The sequence below is a fragment of the Balaenoptera physalus genome (assembly GCF_965194825.1).
Source record: "Balaenoptera physalus genome assembly, chromosome: 7".
Lineage (NCBI taxonomy): Eukaryota > Metazoa > Chordata > Mammalia > Artiodactyla > Balaenopteridae > Balaenoptera > Balaenoptera physalus.
The window spans coordinates 7,490,364-7,514,202 of NC_138886.1; the positions used below are offsets into that span (position 1 = coordinate 7,490,364).

General features: G+C 41.2%; 1 protein-coding gene across 1 annotated transcript in view; it reads right to left on the minus strand.

The window, feature by feature from the left end:
• The window catches only part of GLE1 (GLE1 RNA export mediator), a 42,647-nt gene that overhangs the window by 8,317 nt on the left and 10,491 nt on the right, over positions 1-23,839 (minus strand). Inside the window, exons 3-9 of the mRNA XM_082468344.1 lie at positions 21,470-21,580; positions 17,809-17,957; positions 17,493-17,553; positions 17,006-17,260; positions 4,459-4,690; positions 3,749-3,861; positions 3,519-3,588 (exon numbers count right to left, since the gene is read on the minus strand). Of these exons, the coding sequence (XP_082324470.1) occupies positions 3,519-3,588; positions 3,749-3,861; positions 4,459-4,690; positions 17,006-17,260; positions 17,493-17,553; positions 17,809-17,957; positions 21,470-21,580 (991 nt within the window). The remainder of the gene's footprint in view (positions 1-3,518; positions 3,589-3,748; positions 3,862-4,458; positions 4,691-17,005; positions 17,261-17,492; positions 17,554-17,808; positions 17,958-21,469; positions 21,581-23,839) is intronic.

Here is a 23,839-nt window from a genome sequence, read left to right on the forward strand (position 1 = left end):
TTCCCCAACTCACAGTGATTCCCCCCTTCTCTTGGACCTGCCTTCCTCCATCCTCAGCAACACAGAAGCTACATTTGTATTACAGATCCTGTGCGCCCCATCTTCCACACTGGCTAGTTAGATTAGGACTAGTCACGCTGAGCTGATCAGCCAGCTGACAGAGTCGACTCCTTGAAGTGGCCGCTCCTGTGACACATACACATGTAAGCAGTGGGGTTGCCCCTGCTATGTGGACCCGAGAACAGCAGTCTACAAAATTAGAATGGAGGTGGACAGAGGGAAGCCAAGAGGAGAGAGAAAAGGGTCCTAAAATTTCTGGCTCCTGAGATCCAGCTCCATTCCTGCCATAGGTTCTGTGAAACTGCTTTTTAAAAATTAATTAATTAATTAATTAATTTAGGCTGCTCCAGGTCATAGTTGCTGCACGTGGGATCTTCCTTGCAGCATGCAGGATCTTTTTTTTTAGTTACGGCGTGCGGACTTCTTAGTTTCGGCATGCAGACTCTTAGCTGCGGCATGCATGCGGGATCTAGTTCCCCAACCAGGGATCGAACCCAGTCCCCCAGCATTGGGAGCACAGTGTCTTACCCACTGGACCACCAGGGAAGTCCCAAAACTGCTTTATCTTGAGAACAAACCCCCCCCACCCCACCCATTTTTCCTTTCCTTTCTTTTTCTTTTCTTTCTTTCTTTTTTTTTTTTTGCTTAAGCAGAAATCTCAAGGCTAATAATCCCAGAAAAACAGAAACAGAGACTGTAACCTTACTGAGATATTAAAATGTGTACATTTCCATACAAATTTACTCAGCTCACCTTCCTGCTAAGTCATACCCTACTATTCCTTGACTGACGGTTTCAAAGGGTTCCACTGGCCAAATCCCCAGCCGGCCCCTCTCCTCGTGGCTCTCCAGTTAGGAAAATCAGGTCCCAACCCTATGCCTGATATGGCCTCCCACATCCCATATGCCACACCGGCACCATATCCTTCTTTAAATTCTGCTCCGAATCTAACTACTCACGGACACCCACCTTTAAAGAGGCAGCAATTAGGTCACCTCTCTCTGTCATTCAACATTTACTGGGCACTAACTCTAGAAAATGTTTGTGTCTGACTGGGCTGTAAGCTCTTAAAGGGCTTACAATAATGATGGAGACAAAGGGACATAGTTATGGAATAGGCAGGAAAATGAAGAATGGCAAAACTAGAGTCTAATCAGATATAGAGAATGAACTAGAGGAAGCAGTCAGGGGGATGACTCGCAGGTTTCAACGAAGGTGACCTAGTAGATAAGGTGCTATTGATTACTTAGAGCGAACAGGAGAAAAGGCAGGCAAGAGGAAGATGATGAGTTCACATCGGAACGTTCTAAACCTGACAAAGCTGAGGGACATCTAGGCAGAGCTGCCCCTCGGGTAGCTGGAGAGAGGGAACCTGAAGCTCAAAGGAAAGGAATGACCCAGCGACTAATCTGGGTGTCATGTGCGCAGAGGTCAAGTCTGACGCCATGGGGGGTCTTTAGAATGAGAAGAACTTCGGGATGGAAGCACATCCCTGAGGACACACTTACCACTGATGTGGGGGCAGGAGACTGAGGAACCCACAAAGGAGAAAGAGAGGGAGGAGGAGAAGCTGGAAATTAATGCTGCTGCGGAAACCAGAGGAGTAGAGGTGATGGAGGGAATAATCAATGGTACCAAAAGGCAACATGGGGACTTCCCTGGTAGTGCAGTGGTTGAGAAACTGCCTGCCAATGCAGGGGACACAGGTTCGAGCCCTGGTCCGGGAAGATCCCACATGCTGCGGAGCAACTAAGCCCGTGAGCCACAACTACTGAGCCCATGAGCCACAACTATTGAAGCCCGCGTGCCTAGAGCCCATGCTCTGCAACAAGAGAAGCCACCACAATGAGAAGCCCATGCACCGCAACCAAGAATAGCTTGCTGCAACTAGAGAAAGCCTGTACACAGCAACGAAGACCCAGTGTAGCCAAAAGTAAATAAATTAACCAAAAGGCAACAAGAAAATTAGAAAATACTGAGAAGACACAGAATCAAAAGAAACAGATTTTAGAATGTGAGTGACAGGCATGTTTAAAGGGAATGGAGCCTGTAAAAGGGAGTAATTTTGCAGAAAACAGGAGAGATCTCTCTTGAAGGAGATGGGAGGGGATGAGAATAAGGCTCCCGAGCCTCGTTCAAGACTCAGGCAGAAGGGTAAGTGTGGGCCGGAAGGGTACCGCATCTTTTGAAGCAGGAGACGAAGAGGTAAATACAGCTGTGTATCGGTGCAAGGGGGCGCATCTGAGGATCTCACACCTGGCGTCTCAGATTTTCCTGATGAAGGAGGAGGCAGGGCTGCCTGCGGTCAACTGAGGGGTAAAGACTTGAGGATAAGCCTGAGGAGAGCAGCGAAGGTGTGGAACGGCTGTTCAGTCAACCTCGCCCCCGTTGCCTTGGCTATCAAAGGAAATGGCACTTTCAGTTCTAGAAAGTGATACGTGTTTACTTATTTAGATCTTGCCCTGTTCCAGAAGGAATTCCAGGCAGCCACGTGATATGGAAGTTCTGTCACGTAGCCTCTCAAGGGCAGGAACTGCAACTGCTTATGCTTTCTGGGCACAAGTTACTCAAGGGAACTGGGACCCAGGCTAAGTCAGAGCAGCTTGCCCACTGCACGTGCTCCCCAGCCCCTGGGCAGCACAGTCTGTACTGTGGAGGCTTCCACATCTGAGCTCTGTGAAAATGAACCTCTGTTTCTAAAGAAGAAGAAAAAGGGGTCTTTCCCCTGTCTGGTTCTTCCTCTCTAAATCTCACGTCTCTGGAGAGAAAAGGAAAGCGTTCTCAAGTGTTAACAAGCAAGTTTCGAGTCTGGAAAAGCTAATGTTGTAGGACAAAAAGCAAAGAATACAAGTCACATCCTAGGTTCCCTTAGGGGTGCTTTCTGCAATAACTTCTAACTTTAGGTAAGAGCCTTCCTAAACAATTCACTTTTTTTTCTTTTTGGCTGCCTTGGGTCTTCATTGCTGCGCGCGGGCTTTCTTTAGTTGCAGCAAGTGGGGGCTACTCTTCGTTGCGGTGCGCGGGCTTCTCACTGCGGTGGCTTCTCTTGTTGCGGAGCACGGGCTCTAGAACGCAGGCTCAGTAGTTGTGGCACACGGGCTTAGTTGCTCCAGGGCATGTGGGATCTTCCTGGACCAGGGATCGAACCCGTGTCCCCTGCATTGGCAGGCAGATTCTTAACCACTGCGCCACCAGGGAAGCCCCCAATAATTTACTATTAATATATAGCTTATTTTTTTTTAAATGTGTCAACAAACACATAATGATTACCTTCTACATGTTGAGAGAAAACAAAGGAGAGTAAGCTATATGCATATAGCTTATATACCTAATCCAACGGTCAACATTTGTTGAAACACATTCTATTTATGGGAACCTTACAGATAAGTGGATTTGGAATCTCAAAAAATACTTGTACGATGAAGTGAAGTGCCGTGTTCTTAATTCCTCTGACCAACCTGCAATGGTGGAGATTTGGCTCACTGGAATGGTGGCAGCCTTCTGGAGGTCCATCTTGATCTTTTTGGCCTGCCAGAAGAGAGCAGTGAGAAGGCAGACTGTGTTCTGAAGAGCTGAGTAGATGCCCTTACGGTTAGGGAATGTGACACGCTAGCTACATTCCTCTGGGACACAAGGCTGTGGGTGGCACCATGCGGCCCAGAGAATTCCCAACTCCCACCCCTCGTACCTGACTGTCTTTGCTGTTGCTCAGTCCCTCAAAGGCCAACACACACTGACGGGAGGCCTCCTGCAGCTGCTGGTACCACTGCATTGTACTGTCTTGCACCTTCACCTGGAGGTCTGAGGGATGAAAGAAAGGATTTCATAATAGGAGAATTTATTAAACATTTAATATGAGCCAGGTACTGTTCTAATCACCTTATATATGTATTAACTGCTTTCACTGTCATAATAATCCTATCAGGTAGATTCTATTATTATCTTCATGTTACAGATAAGGAAAGCAGTCATGGAAAGGTTACGTAACTTGCCAAAGTCACATTGCCAGGAAGTACAAAAACTAGATTCCCACTGATCTGGCTCCAAAGGCAGCATTCTGAACCACTATGCTATATCGATGCTCTTATGTATTCAATAAACATATATTCTATACATACTTATTTAAAATACTCAGTAGCAGCAATACTTGGAATAATACATCTACTAGAATTATACAGAATTTCAAGTCCTCACGGCAAATGTTGGAATCTGACGTCAGGCTCCACATCAACGAAAACTAAATGTAATTCACTGAAAGTACTGAATTTTACATTATGTAAAAGTTCTGGTAAATTGTCCTGTAGCTTAAATATAATGCTCAAAACACGTCTTGTTTCTTTTCCCATTCTGAAACTTTTACACATCAAGTTGAAGTACCATTTCCACACCAAGACCCACCTTCATTCAGCTTCCCTCCTGGGCCCTGCCTGGAAGCTGGGGGCTCTTTGCGGACCTCTGGCCCCTGCCGCACCTGTGACTCCTGCCGCTTTACCCGGGCCTCCTCTTCATCCTGCCTCCTCCTGTCCTCACAGGCCCTGGCGATTTCCTGCTGCAAGTCCACAAGGAGGTCCCGCATTTCCTGCAGCGCTCTCTCAGCCACAGCTTGCTCCTCTGCTGTGGGAAAGCCGTTCTGTCACAGTGACAGAGGCAGGGTTTAATGGTTATTTCCTAGGTACCTGAGGTGCTGAATCATACCTCACACAAGTCCACAAATTTCTAAACTGGAATTGTGCCAGTGGAGTACCCACATTCAACACGTTGATACCTACTATTTTCTGTTCTCTTAAAGGTAATACCGATTTACCATCACATCCACAGGATTGACGGAGAGATTTTTCAATGCTCTCACCAACACTGGCTGGAATAACTTTTTTTTTTTTTTTTTTTAAAGATGGTAGCCAATTCTTTTTTTATTTTATTTAATTATTTATTTTTTGGCTGCGTTGGGTCTTCATTGCTGCGCGCGGGCTTTCTCTAGTAGTGGTGAGCAGGGGCTACTCTTCCTTGCGGTGCGCAGGCTTCTCATTGCAGTGGCTTCTCTTGTTGTGGAGCACGGGCTCTAGGCGCGCAGGCTTCAGTAGTTGTGGCACGTGGGCTCAGTAGTTGTGGCTCCCGGGCTCTAGAGTGCAGGCTCAGTAGTTGTGGCGCACGGGCTTAGTTGCTCCACGGCATGTGGGATCTTCCCGGACCAGGGCTCAAACCCGTGTCCCCTGCATTGGCAGGCGGATTCTTAACCACTGCGCCACCAGGGAAGTCCCTGAATTCTTACATTAAACCAACTTGTCCCAGATAGTAAAACAACAGCAACAAAAAAATTCTACAGGATATTCATGATAAGTTTTGTCTTTTACGTATTAAAATGTATTAAAAAGCTATATCAATTAAATTAGAATGATCCTGATATAAGAATAAAAACACATAATCAAGGAAACAGAAAAAAATACTGAATAGATACATGTATATGCATAACTGAATCACTTTGCTGTACACCTGAAGCTAACACAACATTGTTAATCAACTCTACTCCAATATAAAATAAAAAATTAAAAAAAACAAGAATACTGAGAAAGAGCTCCTAGGATACTATTTAGTGTGATAAGAGATATTTACAAATCAGGAGAGAAAGTGGTAGTAAAATAGTATGAATATTTTACAGCATAAAGATCTTTATCTCCCACCAACCATCAAATAAATTCCAGGTGGATTAAGTGAGGGGAAAAAACCCAAAGCATTCTTACATCAAAAATGTCATAAGGGCTTCCTTGGGGGTGCAGTGGTTAAGAATCCACCTGTCAACGCAGGGGACATGGGTTCAAGCCCTGGTGTGGGAAGATTCCCACATGCCGTGGAGCAACTAAGTCCGTGCACCACAACTACTGAAGCCCGTGCGCCTAGAGCCCGTGCTCTGCAACAACAGAAACCACCACAATGAGAAGCCCACACACTGAAACGAAGAGTAGCCCCTGCTCGCTGCAACTAGAGAAAGCCCATGTGCAGCAACAAAGACCCAATGCAGCCAAAAATAAATAAAAATAAAAAATTTATAAAAAAAAAGATAAAGACCTTAAAAATAACTGTCATAAACTATGGTTGCAACAGAACAGAGTGCTATGCAGTTACATAAATAAGTGAAGAAAACTACATGTTTCAAAGCAGTGATCTCCAAGGTAAACTGTTAAGTGCAAAAAAGCAGGGTCCAGAACAGTGTATATAGCAAGTTATCTTTTATCTGGGAAGGGATATATATATATACATACACACAAACATATACCCCCATGTGTGTGTGTGTGTGTGTGTGTGTGTGTGTGTATATTATATACATATATATATATATATATATACACACACACCCCATATATATATATATATATATTTATGCTTTTTTTTTTTTTTTTTGGCTTGTGGGATCTTAGTTCGCCAACCAGGGATTGAACCCGTGCCCCCTGTTATGGAAGTGTGGAGTCCCAACCACTAGACCATCAGGGAATTCCCTGTATTTGTTTTTTCAATAAATTTATTTATTTATTTATTTTTGGCTGTGTTGGGTCTTCGCTGCTGCACGCAGGCTTTCTCTAGTTGCGGCGAGCGGGGGCTACTCTTCGTTGCAGTGCACGGGCTTCTCACTGCTGTGGCTTCTCTTGTTGCGGAGCAAGGGCTCTAGGCACACGGGCTTCAGTAGTTCTGGCACGTGGTCTCAGCAGTTGTGGCACATGGGCTTAGTTGCTCTGTGGCATGTGGGATCTTCCCGGACCAGGGCTCCAACCCACGTCCCTTGCATTGCCAGGCGGATTTTTAACCACTGCGCCACAGGTAAGCCCCCTGCTTTTGTTTTTAAGGAACAGATACAACACCCGTACGCTAACAGAAACAACCACTGGCAGACAGGACAAGAACAGGGTGGAAGCAAATGAGAAGGAAGCCAGACTTCTCCAAATATACCTTGTTTTGTAGTTCTGACTCTGGAATCATGTAAATGTTTTAAATAAGTATAAAATAAAATTAAATCCAGTTGGAAAAAACTCTTAAAAATCAAAAGCAAAAATGAAACAAATGAACCCAACTGTTTATCAAGTTGGTAGCTTAACAATAAGGAGAATTATTTCAAGTGAAATGAAACAGTAATTTAATCATACATCCCTTAGTGGTATATAGCTGTAGGCAAAAAGAACTGCAAATCTTTTTTTTTTTTTTTAAGATTTTTTTGATGTGGACCATTTTCACAGTCTTTATTACAAAGCCTTTGTTACAATATTGCTTCTGTTAGTTATGTTTTGGTTTTTTGGCCGCAAGGCATGTGGGATCTTAGCTTCCTGAACAGGGGTCTAATCTGCACCCCCTGCACTGGAAGGGGGAGTCTTAACCACTGGACCGCCAGGGAAGTCCAAGAACTGCAAATCTTTTTTTTTTTTTTTAAATATTTATTTATTTATTTGGCTGCTCCTGGTCTTAGTTCCAGCATGCAGGATCTTTAGCTGTGGCATGTGGGATCTAGTTCCCTGACCAGGGATCGAACCAGGGCCCCCTGCATTGGGAGCACAGAGCCTTAGTCACTGGACCACCAGGGAAGTCCCAAGAACTGCAAATCTTAAACTGTTATCAGCAATCATATTGTTAGTATTGGTATTATTATTTTGAAATTACATGTTATGAAATTACACATATATATTACATATATACACACCTATATTTTACTATAGACAGTAGGGTAAGGTAAGTAAGTAATGTTCATTAATTTAGAAACTGAGATTTTCAATATGGGATAAAAATGATACATGCATAAAAGTAAAGAAGTTAAATAAATGCTGTAACCCTATACTCAAATGGAAAAGATCAGCATTAATTAATGATGCATTTTCACCTTAAAAAAAAAAAACACAACACATTTCCTAGTTTAATCCATTGAAAAGGCCTAAAAACAATGACAAATCCCAGTAACTAATCTGTTTTCTAATACTTTTACCCATTACCAAGTAATAAGGCTTTGTGAAGAAATGCTTGATTCTAGCTCTGGAGAAGAAAATGTTCAAGATGAGGTAGAAACAGCTTGACTGCTTTCTGCTGCAACAAGTACTACTGGGGCCATGTCCAAAGGACAGAGGAGCCAATGTGAAGGTGTTCCCACTGGACAATCTGAACAACAATGAATCTATAATAGACTGAAACATATTACACATTAAGTATATAAAATTCGTATGTTCTTAATGATAGTTAAAAAAAAAAGAACCTCAAGTCACTGTGGGAGAATACTAGAAAAGCAACTCAACACTCTGAAAACGGATAAAGGGAAAGAATCAATCATTTATCCTTCCTTCCCTATATAGACTACACTTCAAGATAAATAGTTTACGGGAAAATTTTCTTCTTTGTAGTAGAATTCTAGCTAATAAATGTAGAAAAATGATAGCATTGGAAAAACTCAAAATTTACCACCCCTATTGAAATAATAGATATAAGTAATGATCAGCAATGGCTACTAAATCATTAGCTAAAGGCTCAGAGGAATCTTTAAAATGGAAGATAAGCCTGACGATATCTGAAGCCACTGGTTGATCTTAACATCACATATGGAAAGACCATCAGATACCCTACGCCTCCCAGTGTGACGCAGTAACAAATACACACTCCCAACTATGAAGTACTGTTGCAGGGGGGAAGAAATTCAAACCTGACTCTGATCAAGCCTCTAGACTGCACTGTGCAGTAAGGTAGCCACATGAGGCTCTTTACATTTAAGTTAATTAAAAACTTTTTAAAAATTAAAATTCAGTTCTTCAGTCACACTAGTCACATTTCAAGTGCTCAATAACCACATATTGCTATTGGCTGCTGTATTAAATAGCACAGATATAGAAGATTTCCATCATCATGGAAAATTCTCTTAGCACTGCCCTAGAGAAAGTTATCAATTCACAGGAAATACAGGGAATAAAAGAACATATTAGGGACTTCCCTGGTGGTGCAGTGGTTAAGAATCTGCCTGCCAATGCAGGGGACACGGGTTCAAGTTCTGGTGTGGGAAGATCCCATATGCCACGGAGCAACAAAGCCCGTGCGCCACAACTTCTGAGCCTGCGCTCTAGAGCCCGCGAGCCACAACTACTGAGCCTGTGTGCCTAGAGCCTGCGCTCTGTAACAAGAGAAGCCACTGCAATGAGAAGCCTGCTCGCCACAACTAGAGAAAGCCCACGTGCGCAGCAACAAAGACCCAATGCAGCCAAAAATAAATTTATAAAATACATCCAAGGTGAGAAGCAAGAAGAACTACAATCCTGTAGCCTGTGGAACAAAAACCACATTCACAGAAAGACAGACAAGATGAAAAGGCAGAGGGCTATGTACCAGATGAAGGAACAAGATAAAACCCCAGAAAAACAACTAAATGAAGTGGAGATAGGCAACCTTCCAGAAAAAAAATTCAGAATAATTATAGTAAAGATGATCCAGGACCTCAGAAAAAGAATGGAGGCAAAGATCGAGAAGGTGCAAGAAATGTTTAACAAAGACCTAGAAGAATTAAAGAACAAACAAACAGAGATGAACAATACAATAACTGAAATGAAAACTACACTAGAAGGAATCAATAGCAGAATAACTGAGGGAGAAGAACAGATATGTGACCTGGAAGACAGAATGGTGGAATTCACTGCTGCGGAACAGACTAAAGAAAAAAGAATGAAAAGAAATGAAGACAGCCTAAGAGACCTCTGGGACAACATTCGCATTATAGGGTTCCCAGAAGGAGAAGAGAGAGAGAAAGGACCCGAGAAAATATTTGAAGAGATTATAGTCGAAAACCTCCCTAACATGGGAAAGGAAATAGCCACCCAAGTCCAGGAAGTGCAGAGAGTCCCATACAGGATAAACCCAAGGAGAAACACGCTGAGACACACAGTAATCAAAGTGGCAAAAATTAAAGACAAAGAAAAATTATTGAAAGCAGCAAGGTAAAAATGACAAATAACATACAAGGGAACTGCCATAAGGTTAACAGCTGATTTCTCAGCAGAAACTCTACAAACCAGAAGCGAGTGGCATGATATACTTAAAGTGATGAAAGGGAAGAACCTACAACCAAGATTACTCTACCTGGCAAGAATCTCATTCAGATTCGATGGAGAAATCAAAAGCTTTACAGACAAGCAAAAGCTAAGAGAATTCAGCACCACCAAACCAGCTCTACAACAAATGCTAAAGGAACTTCTCTAAGTGGGGAACGCAAGAGAAGAAAAGGACCTAAAAAAACAAACCCAAAACAATTAAGAAAATGGTCATAGGAACATACATATCGATAATTACCTTAAACGTGAATGCATTAAATGCTCCAACCAAAAGACACAGGCTTGCCGAATGGATTCAAAAACAAAACCCATATATATGCTGTCTACAAGAGACCTCCTTCAGACCTAGGGACACATACAGACTGAAAGTGAGGGGATGGAAAAAGATATTCCATGCAAATGGAAATCAAAAGAAAGCTGGAGTAGCTATACTCATATCAGATAAAATAGACTTTAAAATAAAGAATGTTACAAGAGACAAGGAAGAACACTACATAATGATCAAGGGATCAATCCAAGAAGAAGATATAACAATTATAAATATATATGCACCCAACATAGGAGCACCTCAATACATAAGGCAACTGCTAACAGCTATAAAAGAGGAAATCGACAGTAACACAATAATAGTGGGGGACTTTAACAGCTCACTTACACCAATGGATAGATAATCCAAAATGAAAACAAATAAGGAAACAGAAGCTTTAAATAACACAATAGACCAGATAGATTTAATTGATATTTATAGGACATTCCATCCAAAAACAGCATATTACACTTTCTTCTCAAGTGCGCATGGAACATTCTCCAGGATAGATCACATCTTGGGTCACAAATCAAGCCTCAGTAAATTTAAGAAAACTGAAATCACATCAAGCATCTTTTCTGACCACAACGCTATGAGATTAGAAATGAATTACAGGGAAAAAGACGTTAGAAGCACAAACACATGGAGGCTGAACAATACGTTACTAAATAACCAAGAGATCACTGAAGAAATCAAAGAGGAAATCAAAAGATACCTAGAGACAAATGACAATGAAAACACGACAATCCAAAACCTATGGGATACAGCAAAAGCAGTTCTAAGAGGGAAGTTTATAGCTATACAAGTCTACCTCAAGAAACAAGAAAAATCTCAAATAAACAATCTAACCTTACACCTAAAGGAATTAGAGAAAGAAGAACAAACAAAACCCAAAGTTAGCAGAAGGAAAGAAATCATAAAGATCAGAGCAGAAATAAATGAAATAGAAACAAAGAAAACAATAGCAAAGATCAATAAAACTAAAAGCTGGTTCTTTGAGAAGATAAACAAAATTGATAAACCTTTAGCCAGACTCATCAAGAAAAAGAGGGAGAGGACTCAAATCACTAAAATTAGAAATGAAAAACGAGAAGTTACAACAGACACCGCAGAAATAAAAAGCAGCCTAAGAGACTACTACAAGCAACTCTATGCCAATAAAATGGACAAACTGGAAGAAATGGACAAATTCTTAGAAAGGTATAACCTTCCAAGACTGAAACAGGAAGAAACAGAAAATATGAACAGACCAATCACATGTAATGAAATTGAAACTGTGATTAAAAATCTTCCTACAAACAAACGTCCAGGACCAGATGGCTTCACAGGTGAATTCTATCAAACATTTAGAGAAGAGCTAACACCCATCCTTCTCAAACTCTTCCAAAAAATTGCAGAGGAAGGAACACTCCCAAACTCACTCTATGAGGCCACCATCACCCTGATACCAAAACCAGACAAAGATACTACAAAAAAAGAAAATTACAGACCAATATCACTGATGAATATAGATGCAAAAATTCTCAACAAAATACTAGCAAACAGAATCCAGCAACACATTATAAGGATCATACACCATGATCAAGTGGGATTTATCCCAGGGATGCAAGGATTCTTCAATATATGCAAATCAATCAATGTGATACACCATATTAACAAATTGAAGAATAAAAACCATATGATCATCTCAATAGATGCAGAAAAAGCTTTTGACAAAATTCAACACCCATTTATGATAAAAACTCTCCAGAAAGTGGGCATAGAGGGAACCTACCTCAACATAATAAAGGCCATATGCGGCAAACCCACAGCAAACATCATTCTCAATGGTGAAAAACTGAAAGCATTTCCTCTAAGATCAGGAATGAGACAAGGATGTCCACTCTCACCACTATTATTAAACATAGTTCTGGAAGTCCTAGCCAGGGCAATCAGAGAAGAAAAAGAAATAAAAGGAATACAAATTGGAAAAGAAGAAGTAAAACTGTCACTGTTTGCAGATGACATGATACTATACATAGAGAATCCTAAAAGTGCCACCAGAAAACTACTAGAGCTAATCAATGAATTTGGTAAAGTTTCAGGATACAAAATTAATGCACAGAAATCTCTTGCATTCCTATACACTAATGATGAAAAATCTGAAAGAGAAATTATGGAAACACTCTCATTTACCACTGCAACAAAAAGAATAAAATACCTAGGAATAAACCTACCTAGGGAGACAAAAGACCTGTATGCAGAAAACTATAAGACACTGATGAAAGAAATTAAAGATGATACCAACAGATGGAGGGATATACCATGTACTTGGACTGGAAGAATCAATATTGTGAAAATGACTATACTACCCAAAGCAATCTACAGATTCAATGCAATCCGTAACAAATTACCAGTGGCATTTTTTACAGAACTAGAACAAATCATCTTAAAATTTGTATGGAGACACAAAAGACCCTGAATAGCCAAAGCAGTCTTGAGGGAAAAAAACGGAGCTGGAGGAATCAGACTCCCTGACTTCAGACTATACTACAAAGCTACAGTAATCGGGGCTTCCCTGGTGGCTCAGCGGTTAAGAATCCGCCTGCCAATGCAGGGGACACAGGTTCGAGCCCTGGCCTGTGAGAATTCCACAGGCCACGGAGCAGCTGGGCCTGTGCGCTGCAGCTCCTGAGCCTGCACTCTAGAGCCCATGCTCTGCAACAAGAGAAGCCACCACAATGAGAAGCCCATGGACCGCAAGGAAGAGTAGCCCCCGCTCACCGCAACTAGAGAAAGCCCATGAAGAGCAACGAAGACCCAACACAGCCAAAAATAAAAACAAATAAATAAATTTATTAAAAAAAAAAAAAAGCTACAGTAATCAAGACAATATGGTACTGGCACAAAAACAGAAACATAGATCAATGGAACAAGATAGAAAGCCCAGAGATAATTCCACGCACCTTTGGCCAACTCATCTATGACAAAGGAGGCAAAGATATACAATGGAAAAAAGACAGTCTCTTCAATAAGTGGTGCTGGGAAAACTGGACCGCTACGTGTAAAAGAATGAAATTAGAACACTCCCTAACACCATACACAAAAATAAACTCAAAATGGATTAGAGACCTAAATGTAAGACCAGACACTATAAAACTCTTAGAGGAAAACATAGGAAGAACACTCTTTGACATAAATCACAGCAAGATCTTTTTTGATCCACCTCCTAGAGTAATGGAAATAAAAAGAAAAATAAACAAATGGGACCTAATGAAACTTCAAAGCTTTTGCACAGCAAAGGAAACCATAAACAAGACGAAAAGACAACCCTCAGAATGGGAGAAAATATTTGCAAACGAATCAATGGACAAAGGATTAATCTCCAAAATATATAAACAGCTCATGCAGCTCAATATTAAAGAAACAAACAACCCCATGCAAAAATGGGCAGAAGACCTAAATAGACATTTCTCCAAAGAAGACATACAGATGGCCAAGAAGCACATGAAATGATGCTCAACATCACTAATTATTAGAGAAATGCAAATCAAAACTACAATGAGGTATCACCTCACACCAGTTAGAATGGGTATCATCAGAAAATCTACAAACAACAGATGATGGAGAGGGTGTGGAGAAAAGGGAACCCTCTTGCACTGTTGGTGGGAATGTAAACTGATACAGCCACTATGGAGAACAGTATGGAGGTTCCTTAAAAAACTAAAAATAGAATTACCATATGATCCAGCAATCCCACTACTGGGCATATACCCAGAGAAAACCATGATTTAAAAAGACACATGCACCCCAATGTTCACTGCAGCACTATTTACAATAGCCAGGTCATGGAAGCAACCTAAATGCCCATCGACAGATGAATGGATAAAGAAGTTGTGGTACATATATACAATGGAATATTACTCAGCCATAAAAAGGAATGAAATTGAGTCATTTGTTGAGACGTGGATGGATCTAGAGACTGTCATAGAGAGTGAAGTAAGTCAGAAAGAGAAAAACAAATATCGTATATTAACGCATGTATGTGGAACCTAGAAAAATGGTACAGATGAACCGGTTTGCAGGGCAGAAGTTGAGACAAATGTAGAGAACAAACGTATGGACACCAAGGGGGGAAAACCGCGGTGGGATGGGGATGGGGGTGTGCTGAATTGGGCGATTGGGATTGACAAGTATACACTGATGTGTATAAAATTGATGACTAATAAGAACCTGCAGTATAAAAAAAAAAACACAAAAAATAAAATAAAATTCCTGTTGCCATAGCAAAAAAAAATATAATAAAATAAAATAAAATTGATGACTAATAAGAATCTGCAGTATAAAAAAACAAACAAAAAAAACAACTAATACTAAACTTTCTTTGGATTATTTGTATGGAAATATGTTAATATAAATGTTTCAGACATTACCAAAAAAAAAAAAAAAAAATACATCCAAGGGTTAGGGTTAGCAATTGCATTGAAATTTTCCAGAATGTAGGAAATTTTATAGAACAAATGATCCAGATTCTTCAACAATGGCAAGAAAAAAGAAAGAGATAAGGGAGTCTTAAGATTAAAAGACCTAAGTAAGACATAGCAAACCAAAAAGTTGAACTTTGTATGGATGTTAATTTTCCAACCAATTGTAAAAAAAAAAAAAATTTTTGAGACAGCTGGAGAAATTTGAACACTGGCTAGATATCTGATCATATTAAATGAATTATTAGTTTTTTAGGTATGATATTAGTGTTTTGGTTATGTAATAAAGAGTTATATCTTTTAGAGATACATATTAAATTATTTTCCAGATGAAGCAGTATGTTTGAGATTTACTGTAAAACCATCTGGGGGAAGGGGTGCAGGTGGCAGCATAGATGAAATGAGACTGCCATGTGAGGATTCTTGAGGGAGCTGGGGAATGGGTGCCAAAAGGTACATCATACTGTTCTCTCCACTTCCGTGTAGGTTTGAAATTTTACAAAAAGAAGGGTAAACAAAAGCCAAAAAGAGAATTGAAAGGTAACAATAAACTATAAATTTCTGCCTCAAATATGATAAATGCTTAAGGTTCTTAATATTTAGAACTCATATAAGTTGATTTTTCAAAACAAAAACTGGTAGATATATGAACAAAGGGCAAAGAACATACAATTTAGGAATTCCCTGGCGGTCCAGTGGTTAGGACGCCATGCTTTCACTGCCGAGGGTGTGGATTCTAACCCTGGTCGAGGAATTAAAATAAGATCCTGCAAGCTGTGCGGCGTGGCCAAAAATTTAAAAAAAGGAAAAAAAAGTTAAAGAAAAAAAAGAACATACAATTCATAAAAGTGTGACCTGGTACAACTTTAGGATGCAAATCAAGAACCTTAAAGTTGGGACTTCCCTGGTGGTTCAGTGGATAAGACTCTGTACTCCCAATGCAGGGGGCCCAGGTTCGATCCTTGGTAGCGAACGAGATCCCACATGCATGCCACAACTAAGGAGCTAGCGAGCTGCAACTAAGGAGCCCACGTGCTGCAACTAAAGAGCTGGCGGGCCTCAACTAAGACCTGGTGCAACCAAAAAAAAACAAAACAAAACAAAACCTTCCAGTTCTTTGACCAAGTAATTCCATTTCTAGGAATTTACCTCAAAGAAATAATCAAAAATACAGATAAGACATACACAAAGTGATATCACTGCAGTGTTACTCATGATAGTGAAAACACAGAAACTTAAATATTCAACAATAGGCATGTTTTTTCAATAAATTTTGGTATGGTTACATGTTGGAAGTATCCAATTTCATCTGTTCATCAAATATTTATTGAATACCTATTATGTGTCAAGGCAATACTTGCAGTTTTTAACACTGCCTTAAAAACAACAAAACATTTGTAATGACTATAGTAATTACGTGTTCAAAATACCGTATCAACTGAAAAAAAGCAATATACATTTCTGTAAGGTTTTAATTTTTATCATAAGCATAGCAGGCGTTCAGTTTATATTAATGAATGAACTAAAGTATTTTGCAGTTGGAAGAAACAAATATCTTTTTTAACCTAAGATAAGAAACTATATCTATATTAGCCCAATTTAGGGTGGGGATCACACACACACACACACACACACACACACACACACACACACACAGGCAAAAAAGAAACATAAAACACTAACAGTGGTTATCTCTAGGTAAGAGGATGACAAGTGATAATAAGCAGGTGTTATTTTTAAATCACAAAACAATTTTGCTTGCAGTGTTCTTCATTTCAAAGACAGAAGACAGGGCTTCCCTGGTGGCGCAGTGGTTGAGAATCTGCCTGCCAATGCAGGGGACACGGGTTCGAGCCCTGGTCTGGGAAGATCCCACATGCCGCAGAGCGGCTAGGCCCGTGAGCCACAATTACTGAGCCTGCGCGTCTGGAGCCTGTGCTCCGCAACAAGAGCGGCCGCAATGGTGAGAGGCCTGCACACCGCAATGAAGAGTGGCCCCCGCTTGCCGCAACTAGAGAAAGCCCTCGCACAGAAACGAAGACCCGACACAGCCAAAAATAAATAAATAAATAAATAAAATAAAGACAGAAGACAGAGTCTTCCTGAAGTCCCCTCACCTCAGAAGTGGCCCGGATGATCCCTGAGATGAGGCCGCACAGCTGGTTGCCGCGGGTCCGGAAGGCAGACAGGTCGACCTTCGGCAGGTCTCTGTGCTGGTCGGAGGAGTCCAGCTGCTGGCTGAGGTGCAGCACCTCCTCCTGCAGGGCGTAGAGGTTCCGCAGGCGGACCTGGCCTTCTTCCTTCCGGAGCCGCTCCTGCTCCGCTTGCTTCAGGCGCTGCTGCTGCGCCTCCCGCAGCTTCAGGTTGAGAATCTACAGAAAGGGCGGTCAAAGTAAGGGCTCCTGGGCCTTCTCTGTCTACATTCTCCCAGTCCTGTGTGGGCTACCTATTTTCACAGATAGGCCCAGAGCGAAAAAAGGACTGCCCCAAGTCAGCCACACAGTGGCACGACAGGGGCCAGGTCCTCTCTGACTGCTGGAACCCGACTCCTCAGGCACGTCACTCAGACACTGAACACCCACACGGACTCTCCCAGGCTCTGACCTTCGCCCTGTGGTGATGCTCAGCTTTCAGCTTCTCTTGCTGCCCCAGGGCTTCTCTGGAGCTGAATGAAAAACGGAGGGAGGAATAGTCAGGGACGCTTCCTAAAATTGTTTTACCTCTCCTAAAAGCCTCCTCCCTTTGTGTTGCATTGATCGTCTTTCTAAGGTTAGTAATATTTCTAGGTTATAAGCTTCCCTGGCTATTTTATTTTGATATTTAAGGACTCAGAAGTTCAACTCCTTCCCTTTGGGTTTTATGTAGGGAAAGAGTTCCGGTGGACCACGCCGACATTCCCGTTGTAATTCAGGGAACTCACCTCTTCTCCATCACTTCCCGTAAGTCCTGGAATTCTTTATGATGCTTCAGTTCCTTCCGTTCATCAAACCGCTTCAGCTGTTCAGATGCCATCTCAGAGAGGGCCCGCACCTTCCTCTCCTGCTCCTCCTGCCACTGCCTCAAGCCCTCCTGCAAAGGATCAGCACCAGTTCTCTGGAGCTCCATTACACCCTGCTCATTTACCCCTATGGGATGCCCTCCCATCAGCCCTTAACTCCATCAAAGATACTTCGGGGCATGGAATCATCTGCCTATTTCTTGGAACCTTTGCTTGAGTCACCTCTCCCCTTTGGGTTGATCTTTAAACTCAGCTGTTGTGGAAAGCTTTTCCAATTTGCTCCATATGGTTTATGTCACTCCAGTATAAGCTAAGAATGGACGGGTATTCACCAACATAGTATCAAATAGCCCTGCACTTTTAAGCTTCCATCCTTAAGCTTACTGTACTCTTTTTCTTTTTTGGCCACACTCTACAGCTTGTGGGATCTTAGTTCCCTGACTGGAGATCGAACCTGGGCCCTCGTCAGTGAAAGCGTGGAGTCCAGTAACCACGGGACCACCAGGGAATTTCCATCCTGTGTATTCTTATGAGAGCTTCAGGGTAATTTTAAGAAATCCTTATTCTAATTCCATAAACATGCTATGCACATTCCTATCTCACTCCTTCCCTCAAGTTATTATCTCTGCCTAGATTCTTTTCATCCACCCTCACTTAGGAAAGTCCCTTTCCTTTATACCTAAGGGTATCAGGTATTCCATTTATTATTCACAAGACTACTCTCATTTGTTTTTTTAAAAAATAAATTTATTAATTAATTTATTTATTTTTGGCTGCGTTGGGTCTTCATTGCTGCACGTGGGCTTTCTCTAGTTGCTGCGAGTGGGGGCTACTCTTCGTTGCAGTGTGCGGGCTTCTCATTGCAGTGGCTTCTCTTGTTGAGGAGCATGGGCTCTACGTGCGCAGGCTCAGTAGTTGTGGCGCATGGGCTTGGCTGCTCCGCGGCATGTGGGATCTTCCCGGACCAGGGCTCAAACCCATGTCCCCTGCATTGGCAGGCGGATTCTTAACCACTGTGCCACCAGGGAAGCCCTCTCATTTGGTTTTTAAGAGCAATTTGACATTTTAACTATCAAAATTTAAAGTGTATATGTCCTTTGACACTCATTCCATTTTAGGAATTTGTCCTGAGGAAATACTTGCATGTGTGTGCAAAGATATATGTACAAGGGGATTTCCCTGGTGGCACAGTGGCTAAGAATCCGCCTGCCAATGCAGGGGACACGGGTTCGAGCCCCGGTCCTGGAAGATCCCACATGCCATGGAGCAACTAAGCCCGTGCACCACAACGACTGAGCCTATGCTCTAGAGCCCACAAGCCACAACTACTGAGCTCATGTGCCACAACTACTGAAGCCCCCATGCCTAGAGTCCGTGCTCCGCAACAAGAGAAGCCACTACAATGAAAAGCCCGTGTGCCGCAACGAAGACCCAACACAGCCAAAACTAAATAAATAAAATAAATAAATTTATTTAAAAAAAAACGATATATGTACAAGGATGCTCATTACAGCCCTGTTGATAATGGCAATAACTCTGAAACAATTTAAATTAACAGGGAAATAATTAAATATATTACAGTAGGTCATACTAGAAAATACTCTGCAGCCTTTAAGGAAGATGACATGCTATATACACTGGAATGGTGATATGCTAATATATATTAAGATATTACGCTGTTGTATTTTAAAAGTTATTTTAAAACTTCCAGTAGGGCTTCCCTGGTGGCACAGTGGATAAGAATCCGCCTGCCAATGAAGGGGACACAGGTTCGAGCCCTGGTCCAGGAAGATCCCACATGCCATGGAGCAACTAAGCCCATCGCCACAGCTGCTGCTGCACTCTAGAGCTCACGAGCCTCAGCTACTGAAGTCGGCACACCTAGAGCCCGTGCTCCGCAACAAGAGAGGCCACCATAATAAGAAGCCCGTGCACCGCAGCGAGCAGGGGCCCCCACTCGTTGCAACTAGGGAGGGCCCGTGTGCAGCAACAAAGACCCAACTCAGCCAAAAATAAATAAATAAATAAATAAATTTATAAGAAGGAAAAAAAAACTTCCAGTAGAAGGCAGCAAATTGAACACAAATATATATATATATACACACACACACACACACACACATACATATATCTATATATCTATATATATATATCTATATATATCTTCTCTCTTCTGAGACTGTTTAATTAAAAGTTGGGAAGAAAAAAGAAAGACTCAACAACAGAGAGCACATGAGGAAGATTATCAGCAAGGAAAAACTTTCTACTTGCATCTGGAGGACAGAAAGTCCATGGAGGAGTGATGATTGAAAGAAGAGAGCTGAGAAAACCCAAGAAGAAACTCTCTCTCTCCCTCACCATCTCCATTGCTACCCGCTCCCTTCCAGTCTAAGCAACCGTCATCCTTTTTTATCCAGTGTCAAAGTGAATGCTTCAATGACTGTTGCTGTCTCTCACTCAGATTATAATAGTCTTCTAACTATATTTTAGAACCTTGGTTCTATGTCTCTCCCTCCAGCATATAAACTCTATGAGGACATGAATTGTGTCTACTTTGTTCACTGTTTTTTTTTTTTTTTGGCCGTGCCGCGCAGCTTATGGGATCTTAGTTCCCCAACCAGGGATTGAACCCAGGCCATCGGCATTAAAAGCAAGGAGTCCTAACCACTGGACCGCCAGGGAATTCCCTGTTCACTATTTTATGTAGGCCTAGAACAAAAGTGCTCAATAAGTATTTGGTGACTCCATGAATAAATGAATGAGGGTAGATGTTAGAAGACTTTCAATTTATAAACTTATGTACTCTTTAAAAAGTTTTACAGGGACTTCCCTGGTGGCGCAGTGGCTAAGAATCTGCCTGCCAATGCAGGAGACACGGGTTCAAGCCCTGGCCCAGGAGGATTCCCACATGCTGTGGAGCAACTAAGCCCGTGCACCACAACTACTGAGCCTGTGCTCTAAAGCCCGCGAGCCACAACTACTGAGCCCACGTGCCGCAACTACTGAAGCCCGCGCGCCTAGAGCCCGTGCTCCACAACAAGAGAAGCCACCGCCATAAGAAGCCTGCGCACCACAACGAAGAGTAGCCCGCACTCGCCGCAACTAGAGAAAGCCTGCGCGCAACAACAAAGACCCAACGCAGCCAAAAATAAATTTAAAAAAAAAAAAAAAAGTTTTACAAAACATGCATTGTTTTTCTAATTAAAAAAATAAAGTCAAATAAACTAATTAAAATAGTGCTATTCTTTTCTCAAGAGGCTGCTAAGGTCAATCTTCTCAGTATAACCTTATCTGACAACAAAGATCATCTTCAAATTTTGGAGAAGTAAATGGAAGCCAGGAAAGCCCAAGTAATTTTCCCAAAGTCACACGTAAAATAGAAGAGGTAGGATTTGAAACCAGATTTGACTTTAGAGAGCTTACTGTTGACTGCTATGTTATGCTATCTCCCCAACTGAATCAGAGCTACTAGTAGGTGGGGCACGATGATTATGAGTACATGGTGGACGTTCATAATCCCTGAGGAACTGCATTTAAATGTGATTCCCAGGGTTATGCCTGTCTTACTTCAAGGGTTACTTACTGCTCCTTTCATTCTGTGCAGCAGCTCATACATTCGGATGCAGCCTTCCACTTTGATCCCCCGGGAGGACTGAAGTACCATAGGTTCTGTATGCTGAGACTCCTGTTTGTCCTATACAGACAGAAGATGGAAAAATTAAGCTTTTAAGACGGTGAAGTTGGTGTTATTCAATCTGAACAAAAATCACATCCTTACTTATGAACAACCAATAACAACAACAAAACAATATATGTTAGAACCAGTGTGCTTTTCATGATATTGACCTTATTCTAATTGTTTTCCTTAATAAGTGGATGTTTTCGCTTTGGACAGTTTTTTGTGTGTTTTTTTTTTTTTTGCTTGCTCGTTTGTTTTGATTTGTCCAGCACATTTTCCCCATTTCTTCTAGTAAGTGTCCATTTTTGCTGGGGTGGTATGGACGGAGAAACCCCAGCCCACATCCCCGATTCTTCCACGCCCCCTAGCCTTAGGGGTCACTAAGCATGTGACCAGCCTGGCAATCAAAGTATTCTATCCCCCTGTACCCAGTATCTACTTCAGGAATGAGGCTTATGACCTAAACTAAGCCAGAGTCCATCTCTGAATTTTCCTGATGGAGCTATTTGGGATGGCTTTCTCTTATTCTGGGGATGCTAAGCTAAGAAGATATGTGTCTAGGGCTACCAAGAGACATCCTGCCATACAGTCTATCTGAAAGATGAAACCAAGACGAGTTAGACAGAATTGAGAAATGGAGAAGCAAAGCCCTGGGTCTGAGTCACTGAATCAAGTCAGAAATAATATCAAGGACAGACAAGCAGAAAATAGATCCTCTAGATCTAACTGATTCGAAATGCACTCCTAGATTTCCTGGTTATATGAGCTAATTAATTTCTCCCCTGACTCCCTTGTTTTGCTTTAGCTAGTTTAAACTGGGTTTCTGTTACTTAAACACCAAAAATTTGTAAATGATACAACTCATTATATAAAGCCATCCAAAACTTTACTTAAACCTTAAGAATTACGGAATTTTATACCTGGAGAGGACCTTGGCAATTTAGTCCAGTACCAGATTTACAGATGAAGAAACTGAGGCCTAAGGAGGGAAAGATGCCTGCCTGAGGGCATGCCACACTACTGGCAGGATCAGAACTAGAAACTGCTGCCTCTGAGAAGCTGCTCATAGAAACTTAAATTTTTTTTTTAATTTTGAAATAATTATAATTTACAGGAAGTTGGAAACAGTAAATTGACGGTACAAGCCACAGAACTTATTCAGATTTCACCAGGTTTTACAGGAATTCATTTGGGTACGTGTATAGTTTTATGCAATTTTATCACATGTGTAACCACCATCACAAAGTACAGAACTGTTCCATCACCATAAAGCTTCCTTGTGCCACACCTTTATATCGCTAACCTGTTCTCCATCTCTATAATGATAGCATTTCAAGAACGTTAAATAAATGGAACCATACAGCACATAATCTTTTGAGATTGACTTTTTTCACTTCGTATAATGCCTCTGAGATCCTAAGTTGTTGCATATTATCAAAGATTTGTTCCTTTTTATTGCCAGTAGTATTCCATGATAGAGATGTACCAGTCTGTTTAACCATTCATCTGTTGAAAGACATTTCATTGTTTCCAGCTTGGGGATATAATAAATAAAGCTCCTATGATCACTGGTATACAGATTTTTATGTAAATATAAGTTTTGATTTCTCTGGGAAAAATGCCCAAGAATGCAATTGCTAGGTCATATAGTTAAGTACCTATTTAGTTTTATAAGAAACTGCCAAACTGTTTTCTAGAGTGCCTGTACCATTCCACATTTCCACCCAAAATATATGAGTGATCCAGATTCTTCACATCATTGTCAGCATTTGGTGGTGTCACTGTTTTTTATTTTAACCATTCTGATAGGTGTGTAGTGCTACTTCGTCCTGGTTTTAATTTGCATTTCTTTAATGGCTAATGATGGTGAACATATTTTCATGTACTTATATTGTCTATATATTGTCTTAGGTGAAATGTCTGTTCATATCTTTTGCTCATTTTCTAACTGAAGGTTAGAAAGTTTTTGTTTAACCTTTGAGTTTTAAGAGTTTTTAAAATATATTCTAAATATATATTCTCAATATATATTTTAAATATATTCTAGATACATAAACCTTTGTCAGATACGTGGTTTGCACTACTTTCTCCTGGTCAGTAGCTTGTCTGATCATCCTCTTCACAAGGTCATTCACTGAGCCACACTTTTCATTTGATGAGGTCCAATTTATTAATTTTTCCTTCTATGGATTAAGTTTTTAGTGTCAAATCTAAAAACTCTTCACCTAGTCCTAGGTTCTGATTATGCTTTTTTTTTCCCCTAAAAGTCTTATA